This window comes from Hylobates moloch, unplaced genomic scaffold (assembly GCF_009828535.3).
Source record: "Hylobates moloch isolate HMO894 unplaced genomic scaffold, HMol_V3 SCAFFOLD_3, whole genome shotgun sequence".
Taxonomy (NCBI): Eukaryota; Metazoa; Chordata; class Mammalia; order Primates; family Hylobatidae; genus Hylobates; species Hylobates moloch.
This window is the reverse complement of record NW_026652278.1, coordinates 107,231,759-107,244,435: the sequence shown is the minus strand read 5'-3', so window position 1 is coordinate 107,244,435 and position 12,677 is coordinate 107,231,759. Positions and strand designations below refer to the sequence as shown.

General features: G+C 36.7%; 1 protein-coding gene across 3 annotated transcripts in view; it reads right to left on the bottom strand.

Moving 5' to 3' along the window:
- Nucleotides 1–12,677, bottom strand: part of UGT8 (UDP glycosyltransferase 8) — a 92,339-nt gene that overhangs the window by 44,417 nt on the left and 35,245 nt on the right. For 2 of the 3 annotated variants that reach the window (XM_032146295.2, XM_058436694.1), the window contains exon 2: nucleotides 9,967–10,790. In XM_032146295.2, the coding sequence (XP_032002186.1) occupies nucleotides 9,967–10,788 (822 nt within the window). In that variant the 5' untranslated portion in view covers nucleotides 10,789–10,790. Of the gene's footprint in view, nucleotides 1–9,966; nucleotides 10,814–12,677 lie in introns of all 3 variants that reach the window. The other variant, XM_058436693.1, reaches the window with a different exon arrangement.

Here is a 12,677-nt window from a genome sequence, read left to right as displayed (position 1 = left end):
GCCCAGAGTGATCCTTTCTAAAAGTAAATCCAATCATGTTAAAGCCCATCTAAAGCCTCAGAAGGAAATCCAAACCTTGGACAGTGACATCTCTGTTCATCTCTCTAAGGTCACCTCAGTCACTCTACCCTAGCTCCATGCCATCAGCTTCTCAGCCCCCACTGATCTTTCTCAGTTCTTCAAAATGTAAAGTCCTTCCCACTTTGGGATGGGTGTTGGTTGCCTGGAATACTCTCCTTCCATCAGCTGTCTCCACCTTCTCAGGAGGCATTACTCTGATCGCCTGAGAAGACTCCTCATTTTCTATCACTGCATTCTTTTGGCTTCTGTTACAGCAGTTTAGCTTTGGAAATATAAATCACATTAATTTGTTTACATCTTTATTATTTCCCCTATTAGACTAGAAGCAACACAAACAAAAAAACTATGGATTGCACTTAACATTGCTAGCTCAGTGCCTGGCACATATTAGGTACCCAATAAATCTGCACTCAATGTATAACTAAATGGCCATCTATCCTTTTTAAGTGTGGCCATCTCTTTGTGGTTTGTAAAACCTTTTCAATGTTATACATGTGAAAAAGTTCTAAGAGGACTTTGTAGTAAAAAAAAAAAGTCAAGTCGGTTTATCTGTTTCTCATCATGGCCTGAAAATGGTAGTCAAGGAATTTAGTTAGCCTCAAGGTTTTAACAATATTTATCAAGTCAATTAAGTTGCTTTTCACTGATAAAAAGTCTGGAAATTTATAGTGTAATAAAAGTTTTATTCCATTTTTGCAAAATAAATTAGGCAACTGTATTGGCTTTTGCAACTTCGGATTACATTAATTCAAAACATATGTATTGAAGCCCATACTGTGCAAGCACTGTAGTGCTAGGAATGAAAGTGGGTGGGACATAAAAGTTGACTGATCTGAGATCCCTCAGTATTGCTTCCTCCATTATTTGTTTCTGAAAGATTTAAAATTCCTTAGAACCTAATGTTTTTCTTAAAGATCTGTGCAAATCAAATCTTTTTAAATGCTATCAGAAGACCTTTTCTCTAAATCTAATTCAGTATAAAATAATTCAATAGACATTTATTAAGTAGTTACTATATTCAATGAAGTACAGAACCAAGTCAGCTTACTTTGTAAAGTTTATTTTTACTCTATCACATATCCAGGGAAGAAAAAAGCAGAAGAAAATTAAGGGAAGTTGGTATCCACCATGTGGTCTTAAGTTTCCCCTCCTGCATACACCATAATTTTTCTGAAAATCCACCCTGTCAAAGGCCGCCCATATGAAATACTATATGTAAATGACCACTTTTATAGGAACTTCTTTGAAGTTTTAGGACAAAGGAAGACATGCTTGTCTGTCTCTTTTTCTCTCTCCTATCTAACAGCAGTTTCATCTCTCACAGCTTTTTCTAGAATAGATGCTCTGTTAACCAACTAATTAACTCTCTATGTTTATATTAATCAGAATTCTTGAATCTTCTCCTCAAAGTGGTTCCTACAAACAGCAATAAATGCTGCTTTACCAAAATATACCCGAAGGCCAAAAGCAAATGGTGAAGATGAATTAAAACAGGGAGAAGAGTTGAAAGTTATTAGTTCTGAGGCCCTTACCTATTATTGACATGCCTATACATGGCCATTCTATTTAGATCTATATCTTAAAGCAAGAATTGATCATTCAACAGCATCATCTTAGTTTCACAAAATGGAACTGTAAGGTAATGAGCTGTTCAAATCTACAATGTAATCCAGGGCTTTTCTAGTTATTGAAATCTAGATACATACCCATTTGTTTGGATGCAATTTACACTGAAAATAACTTTCTAAAACAGAGAAAATCTTTAATTACCAGAAAAAAGATTCTCATACAAAATACATTACGCAATGCTATTAAAATTTATGGATCACATGGATTGTATGAGTTTAAATTAATGGTCTCAAATAGTGGCTGGTCCTCTGACCAACAGTATCAGCATTACCAGGTAACATGGTACAAATTATTAGACCCACCCCAGATCTACTAAGTGGCCTACAATCATGTGCTGACAAGAATTTCATGGAATTCTGATCTAAACAATACTGAAAGAGAATACAATACTGAAGGAGAATACAAGGGATACAATGGAACATTACTTTTCTTTTATTGTTGTTTTTGTTGAGATGGAGTCTCACTCTGTCACCCAGGCTGGAGTGCAGTGGCACGATCTCAGCTCACTGTGACCTCTGCCTCATGGGTTCAAGCGATTCTCCTGTTTCAGCCTCCAGAGTAGCTGGCACTATAGGCATGCACCACAACAACGCCCTGCTAATTTTTTTGTATTTTTAGTAGAGATGGGGTTTCATCATATTGGCCAGGCTGGTCTAGAACTCCTGACCTCAGGTAATCTGCCTGCCTCAGCCTCCCAGAGTGCTGGGATTACAGGTGTGAGCCACCGAGCCCTGCTGGGATATTAGTTTTAATGACAAAAACCACAATTACTTTTGCACCAACCTAATAAATAATATAGGAAGAAGTCAGTATAAATATTGGGGTTGGTTGCTGAGTCTGAACCTTAGATCTTAGAAGAAATTACTAAGGCTTTTTTGGCATTTCTAGGTTACTGAGTCTAGTTCTTCAGGGTCTGAGTGTGGAGGAGATTCAGTACAATGCTGGGCTAGAAGGAGGGCAATCATGTATTTGCCTAGAGTTCTCCCCTAAACTCCCTCAAAAATGAGAATCACAGAGTCAGGAGAATGGATACGTGTGGAGCCAGCAGAAGAGGGGCTGGAGTCCCAGTTCCTCCACTGAAAGGCCTAAAAAATCACAGTGTCCCAGAGGTTAAAGAAGCCAGCATTCTGATGAAGCTACTCCCTTAATGCTTCTTTCCGCCCTAGAGAAGATATATCTATCAATTTCTGTTCATTTCTTAAGAAACTCCAGGTGATCTAAGAACCACATATCTCACACAATTGTCATCGTCCTTCTACTTCAGTAAGAAAAATAATGGAAGAAAGAAAAAAAAGATCCCCAAGATGGAAACAGAAGTACCAGTGTCAATTGCCCGAATGAAGAGAGGTGAAACCATAGATGCTCCACATCCCTCCTATATCTCTATCCACTCTCCTGAGAACCATTCTTCTCCTCGGCATGTGGAAAATAAGAAGTGATCAGTGATTCCATACTCTTGGCTCACTGTAAGTTACAAGGGTTATTACAGCAATAATAAGAGTAATAGAGTAATAACTGCCACCACCAGGTATTGTCATGGCTCTCATATACCAAAAGTCCTCTGAAGTAAGTACTGACATGCTATCCTCATTTTAATTAGGCTGATTCCTTTATCCAAAAGAGTCATATGAAGGTAAGACTAAAAGTCAGGGACATTTGACTAAAAAAGCCCCTGTTTTTCCACTTTGGTATTTTGTACAACAAGGAACATACCTGGAGAGTTGAAATACAGTTTTTTCATATACAAAGCCAGAAAATAGGTAGTTTGTCTTCAGTGCCACTGATTTGTCACAAGCTCATGCTTACACCACAAAATCTGAGCTCAGAAATACATCTGACAAACCCTTTGGCAGTAGCAATTTAAATTTCATAAATAGACCTGTTTGGCTTGGAATAAGAGTATTTGTGAAGAATATCATCCCCAAAAACTAGTGTCAACAGTAATTTAATTGAGAAAATTGTCATTTCTAAAAATTATCAGTTTAAAATATTTCCCTTAAAAATATTGCCAGTGTTTGACTTAATACCTAAATGAACAATTCTCTAGGGCTTATTAAAGCTTAAAAACTTAACAATGTGTGCTGGGGTTAAAATCATGTCAGATCTTGCAATATCAATTCAAAACAAGTTTGTTTGATTCTGTTCATATATTGGATCTCCTATCATATCAGGAAATCCTTGTAAGCCCATAATGCTTATAGAAGCAGATGACAAGCTATTAAAAACTACAATGTTGCTTAGAAAATTTCTGTATCAGTGAACTGAACAGTTAAGTCATTGATAGTTTCAATAGTGCTTGATTTACTTACTTCCTGGATAGATTTCTTTAACAAGAAATTTGGTTTCTTACTACAAATTTGGTTTCTTACTACAAAATAATAAGAAAATACATGATTAACCTATAAAGCGTCTGCAAAAACATTTTACATTAATGAATTCCCTTAGAGAATTTATTTTTTCTGCCAAACTATCAATTAACAGTTCATTAAATATTAAACTTTTATTGAGTGCCAACCACTTTTCAGGCATTCAGGCTATAGAATATCAACCTTTTGAGGTACTCACATTCTGGTTAAGAGAGCCATCCAACAAACAAACAAACAAACAGTAGTTAAAGTACTATCGTTTCTGAACTCAGAATTAGTAACTGGAATGAAATTATTAGTCTCTTCTAAACATTGTCATCCTCAATTTTCTGACCCCCACATAGCTAACAACATAGCATAGTACTACTATATAGATGAAGCTTTACATCTCCAGCTTTAAATTTCATAAGACAACAAATTGCATATGTAATTATCAATAAAATGGCCTTAATTTTCCACATCTGCTGCAACCCTAGACCAAGTCTTTTACCCCCAAGGACCCTGGTCCCATATCCAAGCCTAGAGACTTCATTCATTAATGGTGAAATCAGCTTTCAATCACCATATGTAATAGGAAGTAATGGCTTCTATGTTAATCAGGGTATAGAAAGCCACTATTTTGTTTCTTCATTTCATTTTTCTTCTCATAAACTCACCTGCTCACAAGTGGCTAATCTAATAACTCTGTTGCTCAATCTCTCATTGTCCCCAAGATCATTCTCTGAGGGAGTCCAGCAAATAACAAAATGACAAACAGTGAATATCTCCTGGTCTAGTCCTTGGTCCCATGTGCTTTCTTATCTCTGTTTATCTGTTATCTCTCCCCAAGACTATGCTTCCTTAAATAAAAATGTCTCCACAACTGGTGAACCTAAGATGCCCTAATACTCCTAATGTGGAAATATAGCATCTCTGAAGAGCACCAAATGAGTGCCATGCTGCCTCAAATCATCTTTCAAAACAGCAATAGCTGTCCTGACTTTCAATACTGTCCCTGTTTATATGCATATTAGGAAGAGAGAAAAGACTATTTTCGTTCACAATTGGGTAATGGTATGGTTATCTTCTTTTCTCACCATCAGTAACATTAGTTATTCTAATTCATTAAAATAACTTAGTACCAGCTGGGGCAGTGGCTCATGCCTGTAATCCCAGCACTTTGAGAAGCCAAGATGGCCCGATCACTTGAGGTCAGGAGTTTGAGACCATCCTGGCCAACATACCGAAACCTGTCTCTACTGAAAATATAAAAATTAACTAGGTGTGGTGACACACACCTGTAATCCCAGCTACTTGGGAGGGTGAGGCAGGAGAATTGCTTGAACCCAAGAGGCAGAGGCTGCAGTGAGCCAAGATCACGCCACTGCATTTCAGCCTGGGTGACAGAGCAAGACTCCATCTCAAAAAAAAAAAAAAAAAAAAACTCAACAACTTAGCATGGATTTTGGGGTTGCTTAATGGCTGGGACAGTATACAGACACAAATTTAGAACAAACAGATGATAGTTATAATATTAACATTGTTGCACTAACTGAATCACCTATTTTTGGCAACTATTTCTATTTGATACAGTTCATTAAATATTAAAGTTTTATTGAGTACCAACCATTTTTCAGGCACTCAGGTTATATAGTATCAACCTTTTGAGGTACTCACATTCTAGTTAAGAGAGCCATGTAAAACAAACAAACAAACAAACAAACAACAAAAACAGTACACCAACAACAAACAGTAGTTAAAGTGCTATTAGGTGCTATAAGAGTTCAGGGCTGTAGAAGTTGAAAAGTGGCAGAGAGCAACTGCCTGGCAGCCTAGGCCATTTCAGCCAATGGGAAATCATCTAAAAAGTATCACTTGAAACATTTACTGTTTAATAACTATTAGATTCCCTGAGTAAATATGTACTATTCTTTGGTGGATTATCTGCTAATAAAATTAATAAAAATTAAAATCACTTTCCAATTAGATGTCATTATTTCATTCACATTTAATATTTAAAGGATCTATCTGGCCAGGCACGGTGGCTCACACCTGTAATCCCAGCACTCTGGGAGGCCGAGACAGGCAGATCACAAGGTCAGGAGATCGAGACCATCCTGGCTAACACGGTGAAACCCCATCTCTACTAAAAATATGAAAAATTAGCTGGGTATGGTAGCACTTGCCTGTAGTCCCAGCTACCTGGGAGGCTGAGGCAGAAGAATCACTTGAACCTGGGAGGCAGAGGTTGTAGTGAGCCGAGATCATGCCACTGCACTCCAGCCTGGGCGACAGAGCAAGAGATTCCATCTCAAAAAAAAAAAAAAAAAAGAAAAAAAAAAGAATCTATTCGAATAGGGGCCTGTCTACAGACCTCCTTCTTGATCAAAGGATTTTTATTTTTTTATCTTTATCCATGTTCTCTACTAGCCTGCAATGATAGAGTAGGTAAACCACTATATGAATGTGATCCAACTCAGAATGTGATTCAACTCAGAATTCTTCCCCTTAGTCCACATCGTTTAAAGACTCCTATTAGAGGCAGCCAGGTAGTAGATGATAAGTTGTCTTTCCAGGCACATTTCTGACATGCATTTTAAAATGATTTCTACTATCAAGGCACACAATTTCTTCACTCTACACTGACACAACATTTTGTAATCAAAAGCATTTGAATTTAGGCTGATTTAGTTTATCAAATCTCTAAAGCATAAATAAGAGTCCATATGGTTTCATTTGACTTGAGTATTAAGCCCTGACAATCTTTGAGAGATATAAAATAAATAAGATTCAAAAAACTGCTGTCTCTGCATGGTTTTATCCACAATTATAAGTAAGTAAATGACTAAAATTACTGACAAGAGATGCAATCACCTTGAAAAAACACCTAATAAACAGCAAAACAACCCACATTACACCTGACTTTGCCACAGACTATCTGTGTGGCTTTTGATGAAGTCTTTGTATCTACTATGTGAGAAATGGATGGACTATTCCCTATCTCTATTCTACCTACTTTAAAGGAAAGAATAAATAAAATGAATGGAGCCGAACTATATGCTCTCTACAGGATTTCTTTAGGATCAAACATTGTGAAAGCTTATTTAAAATGTCCTTTATAAATTTTCTCTACCCTTTCATCCCAGGTTGTGAAATTCAGTCCCACTGTCCAATCATTTACAGACATCTGGAAAACCTAATCTATGCCCAGTGTAAGATACCAGGGCAATTAACAATTAAGCTGCTATATGTGAATCATGTGTTCTATGCAGCTACTTTCTGGGCCCTCCTGTGTTACTGTCACAACAATGCCCTGTAAATAATACAGGCATTTGAGAAACTCATTAACTTTCAGAATGAAAAGGTACAGTTTATTATCTCAAATAAATCTACTAGAAAAATCTCACTGAGAACACGTGTTCATAAGCATATAAAACCACATCAGAATAAGGAATACCTGAAAGAGTACTGCACATCATTCTTCAAAATACTCCCTGCTCAAAAACTATAAATAACATTCTGTAATGAAAACAGCCCTTCACAATGATAATCTAACAGACTTCCAATAATAATAATATACTTATCTATGTCCACATACTATATATAACACATGCACACATGCCATGTCTGTGCATGCAACCAAACTAATTGGCACAAAGCAAACTTTGTAAATAAAAAACACATTTCAAAAGAACCACTACAAATAGCCCAGAGGAAAAAGAAGAACTCCACAAAGAAAGTCAAGCCAGTGTCAAATGAGAAATTATGGCAAATTAAAGGATATTTTGAGTAATACTTTATGTCAAGTACCAAAAACCACTAAAAAGATGTTTTTCATGTAAAACAAAATAGTGACACTAGTAAGGACATCTGTGTGCAGAGGAATCCAAGAGAGAAAAAAATGCTTGGATGGTAGAAAAAAAATTCTCACATGCTATGCATCTTTTTGAAAGGTAGAGTATTGAAAATAAAACAAAGTATTTTCCTACACTTATACTGTGTCATTCAAGTTGCTGCAACTCAAGACAAATATACAGCAGGAACTGGAAGGAATGAAAAGGCAATCAGGACAGGACTCTTTTTTTTTTTTTTTTTTTTTTTTTTTAGACAGGGTCTCACTCTGACGCCTAGGCTGGAGTGTAGTGGTGTGATCTCAGCTCACTGCAGCCTCGACCTCCTGAACTCAAGTGATCCTCCCACCTCAGCCTCCTGAGTAGCTGGGACTATAGACATGCATCACCATACCTGGCTAATTTTTATTTTTTGTAGAGACAAGGTTTCACTATGTTGTCCAGACTGGTCTCGAACTCCTGGACTCAAGTGATCCTCCTGCCTTGGCCTCCCAAAGTGCTGGGATTACAGGCATGGGCCACCGTGTCTGGCTCCTTTTCATCATATGCTTCTTCTTCAATCAAGTGACTGAAGAAGAGAGACATCACCCAGATGAAAACCAAAGGGAGCTGGCAGAAGGGGAGTGTTCTAGCTGGGAAAAGATGATGGCCTAGAGAGAACAAGCATGATTTTTGTAACATTTTAAACGACTCAAAGGCAAAGACACACCTTGATTACCAAATCTTTTAGAAGCTGCTTCTAAAATCTGATTTTAGCTACCTTTAGGAAGGTGACTCTGCCAGAGAAGATTTGAGGATTCAAAATGAGCTTGGATAAATTCATGAATGGCTAAGATAAGCTGAGATTAATCCCTATCCTTTACAGTTGACGTCAGAGAGAACAAGTGTGCCCTCATAGCCTCCAGTGGCTGTATATATTTGAAATGCTGTGGGTGTACAGGCCATTTCTATGTTTCCATGTTACATGAAATATATCAATATATTATTTATTAAATATAACTCTAATGGCCATACTAGAAAAGCCTACAGGTCGTATATTTATAATCACCTTATTGCCTCATGACAAAATTCAGCCATGTGATTGTCCTCATCTATATGAGAAAATCTGGATTTACTCTTCATCAAGGCCCTGACAGAATTTTTAATATGTAGTACCAGAGCTAGAAATCAACAATTTAGCAAAATTGTTTTGAGTGGCTATTTCCAGAGGTAGGATTAAAAGTAATTTGAATAGAGAAAGTCCCACAACAAGCCCTACACTTCCTAGTAAATGGGATCTGATGTTGAGGTTAAATTGGGAGATTCAATCTGAGGTTAGAAAACTCACTACAATAGGTATGTGTATGCCTTCTGCTAATGTGGGTTACCTAATAAAAAACAAGGATGGTGAACAGAATATCAAGGGATTTACTGTTGGCTCAACCAGTAAAAAGAATTTAAATTTGACATAGAGAACAGAGTTTCTTAAAGTGCCATTGATTCCATCATTGAAATGAAATTGCAATAGAGCATGCTTTCCTTAAAACCATTACATTTACTTACTAGCTTAAATTAACCGACTCCCTACTTTGATGGAAGTTACCACCTCACTTTCATTATTGGACATAAACTAGTGGTAATAACCTCCCAGAGAAGAACCTCTGTTCACTAACCCGAAGCTAAACATACATACCTGTAATTGTGCTATTTGGGGTAGAACAGAGGGGATTCTGTGTGTAATTAAAGATAAAATCACTTATACTCATTAAAACTAACCATTTAACTATATTCTCCTCACATACTATAACTATTACTTAATCAGAAAACTACTTCCCAGCCAGTCTATTGACCATATGGCATAGTGGTCTTTTCAGTATTATAGAAATGCTCATTCAAAGCAGGAATGTTTCCCAGGGAAGTGGTGGACCCACATGAAGGGACTTTGGAGGCCCCATGTCCTAATCATCTTTTAGGGTACAGTATATATACAATATATATAAATAACAAATCGTATCTCTTCCAAAAATCAAAATTGACTTTTACATTAAAAAAGAATTACCAAGGAATTCAGCAAACCTTACTTCTGGTAGTGGGCTGGCCGGTTTGGTTAGGATTCCTCCTACATAAACAACATTAGGCAGAGTGGGTCTTGGGAATTCCAGTGCTACGTCAGTACACAGCATCCACAGGCTGGACCCATGAACCAAATCATACATGGACTTCTCTGGCAGCAGGTTGTACTTCTGCATTATCCTTTCGTATTTGGGAAGAACCAGAAAGCTGACCCCTAATCTGGAAATGAGGTAAACACCGGTATTTTTCATCCTTTGCAGCAAGTTCATGTGGTCTGTGAGGAGTGAGTTAAACTCTGGGACATATGCTAATGGAGCAGGAGCACCCACTTCAGCAGGATACCAAAGGCCAGTTGAAAATACAGCATATTTAACCCCTAAAAGATGAGCTATCACAAATCCACACATATCATTAGGGTCCACCAGCAGCAGGTCAAACTTTTCTTTCTTCAGACCCTGGATCAGGGCATGGTTGCCAACCATCATGTCACAGTTCTTAGTATAGTGATCCAGTATGTCAAACAGTTCGATTGCTGTCAATCTCCCAGAGAAAATATTCCGCATCTTGGACTGTAGGAAAGCATCTGAGGTGGTACTGTTAAAGATCCCTGGGTAGCGCTGGAGGCTGTAATGATTAGATGGGGCGATGTCTCTGCCTTCAGAGAGGAGGAACACTGTATGGTGGCCTCTCTCGTGCAAGGCTGAGGCTAGCGTCTTGAAAATGTACATATGGCTTTCGAACATAATTGGCGGCACGATGATGATTTTGGCAGCCTTCGCTATCCCAACAGCACTCCAAAGGAGCATGAAATATGGAGTGTAAGACTTCATAGCTGTAACAACAACCAGAAAACAACTTAAAACAAAATACAATGCTCACCATTCAAAACAAGCAATCACAAAGCATTTTTCCCCAAAAATATCTGATCTAATACTTTGTCTAAAAAAAAATCACTATTAAAAATTATCCTGATATTTGTTCTAATTACCTCTTTATTTTTGAAAGATTAATTATGTTTAAGTATAGAATTGAAAGCAAAGTTGACATAAGCTGAAATATATTAAAAATGGCTGTTTGGGAAGAAAATTGAATTAGTAAACTATTTTCAAACATTTGAAATAATGGTAAAACAAACATCCACGTACTTACCACCCAACTTAAGAAATATATATGATGTATGATGCGTGTATTAGAGTTTTCCAGAACAGAATAGGAGATTTTAGATATACATATATATAAAATATATATGTATTTTTTACTATATATATACATATACATAAAATATATACTATAAAATTATACTAATGATTTCCTTGTTCTATTTCTTCATATCTCTGGGTATAAATATTATGTAGACATGGTCATTAAATAATGCTTGACAACTAATAAAAGATCAAATTCATAGAATAATATTAGACATCATTATTTTTGATAAAGAGTAAGAGTAAGGTATTTTAGATTCCTCTCATGAATCAGGATTTGCAAGATATTTGTTTTCTTTTTCAGCATATTAGTTAAGTTGTTTTTAACTCTCTTGGGACCAATTTCGCTCAACTTTCATAAATATTCTGGTAATAATTGTGTCAGCACCAGGAATGTCTAGCAAAATATCTTTCTTTTCTAACAAAGATTAAAACAAAAAACAAACAAACAAACAAACAAAAAAAACATTTTGATAAGGTTGAATGACATATAATATATCTTTTTGGAAGAATATCTATGAAATATCTATGGAACATCTGTTCATCTTCTAATCGAATGTCAATGTTAATCCCAGGAAGAAGAGCTGACCTTTTTAATTTCCAGGTATATCAGCATGCCTCTCTTATTTAAATCATTTTAATTCAATGGTTATGTTTGCAGTTATAATCAAAGCATACCAAAGAAAGATGGTTTTAGAAAATAATTATTTTGAATGGTAGTTTGGTAATTCTGCAGAAAAGACTTTTTTCCAGAGGAAAAATGATCTTTAACATATATTTTCCCTTTACCTAAATATCATAATTGTCCTAGCAATCTATATTTATGTAATCTATGTCAATTTGCTGATGCATTTCAGGGCATTATGTAAAAGAGAAAATTTTTTTTATTATACTTTAAGTTTTAGGGTACATGTGCACAATGTGCAGGTTTGTTACATATGTATACATGTGCCATGTTGGTGTGCTGCACCCATTAACTCGTCATTTAGCATTAGGTATATCTCCTAATGCTATCCCTCCCCCCTCCCCCCACCCCACAACAGTCCCCAGAGTGTGATGTTCCCCTTCCTGTGTTCATGTGTTCTCATTGTTCAACTCCTACCCATGAGTGAGAACACGTGGTGTTTGGTTTTTTGTCCTTGCGATAGTCTGCTGAGAATGATGGTTTCCAGTTTCATCCATATCCCTACGAAGGACATGAACTCATCATTTTCTATGGCTGCATAGTATTCCATGGTGTATATGTGCAACATTTTCTTAATCTAGTCTATCATTGTTGGACATTTAGATTGGTTCCAAGTCCTTGCTATTGTGAACAGTGCTGCTATAAACATACATGTGCATGTGTCTTTATAGCAGCAAGATTTATAATCCTTTGGGTATATACCCAGTAATGGGATGGCTGGGTCAAATGGTATTTCTAGCTCTACATCCCTGAGGAATCGCCACACTGACTTCCACAATGGTTGAACTAGTTTACAGTCCCACCGACAGTGTAAAAGTGTTCCTATTTCTCC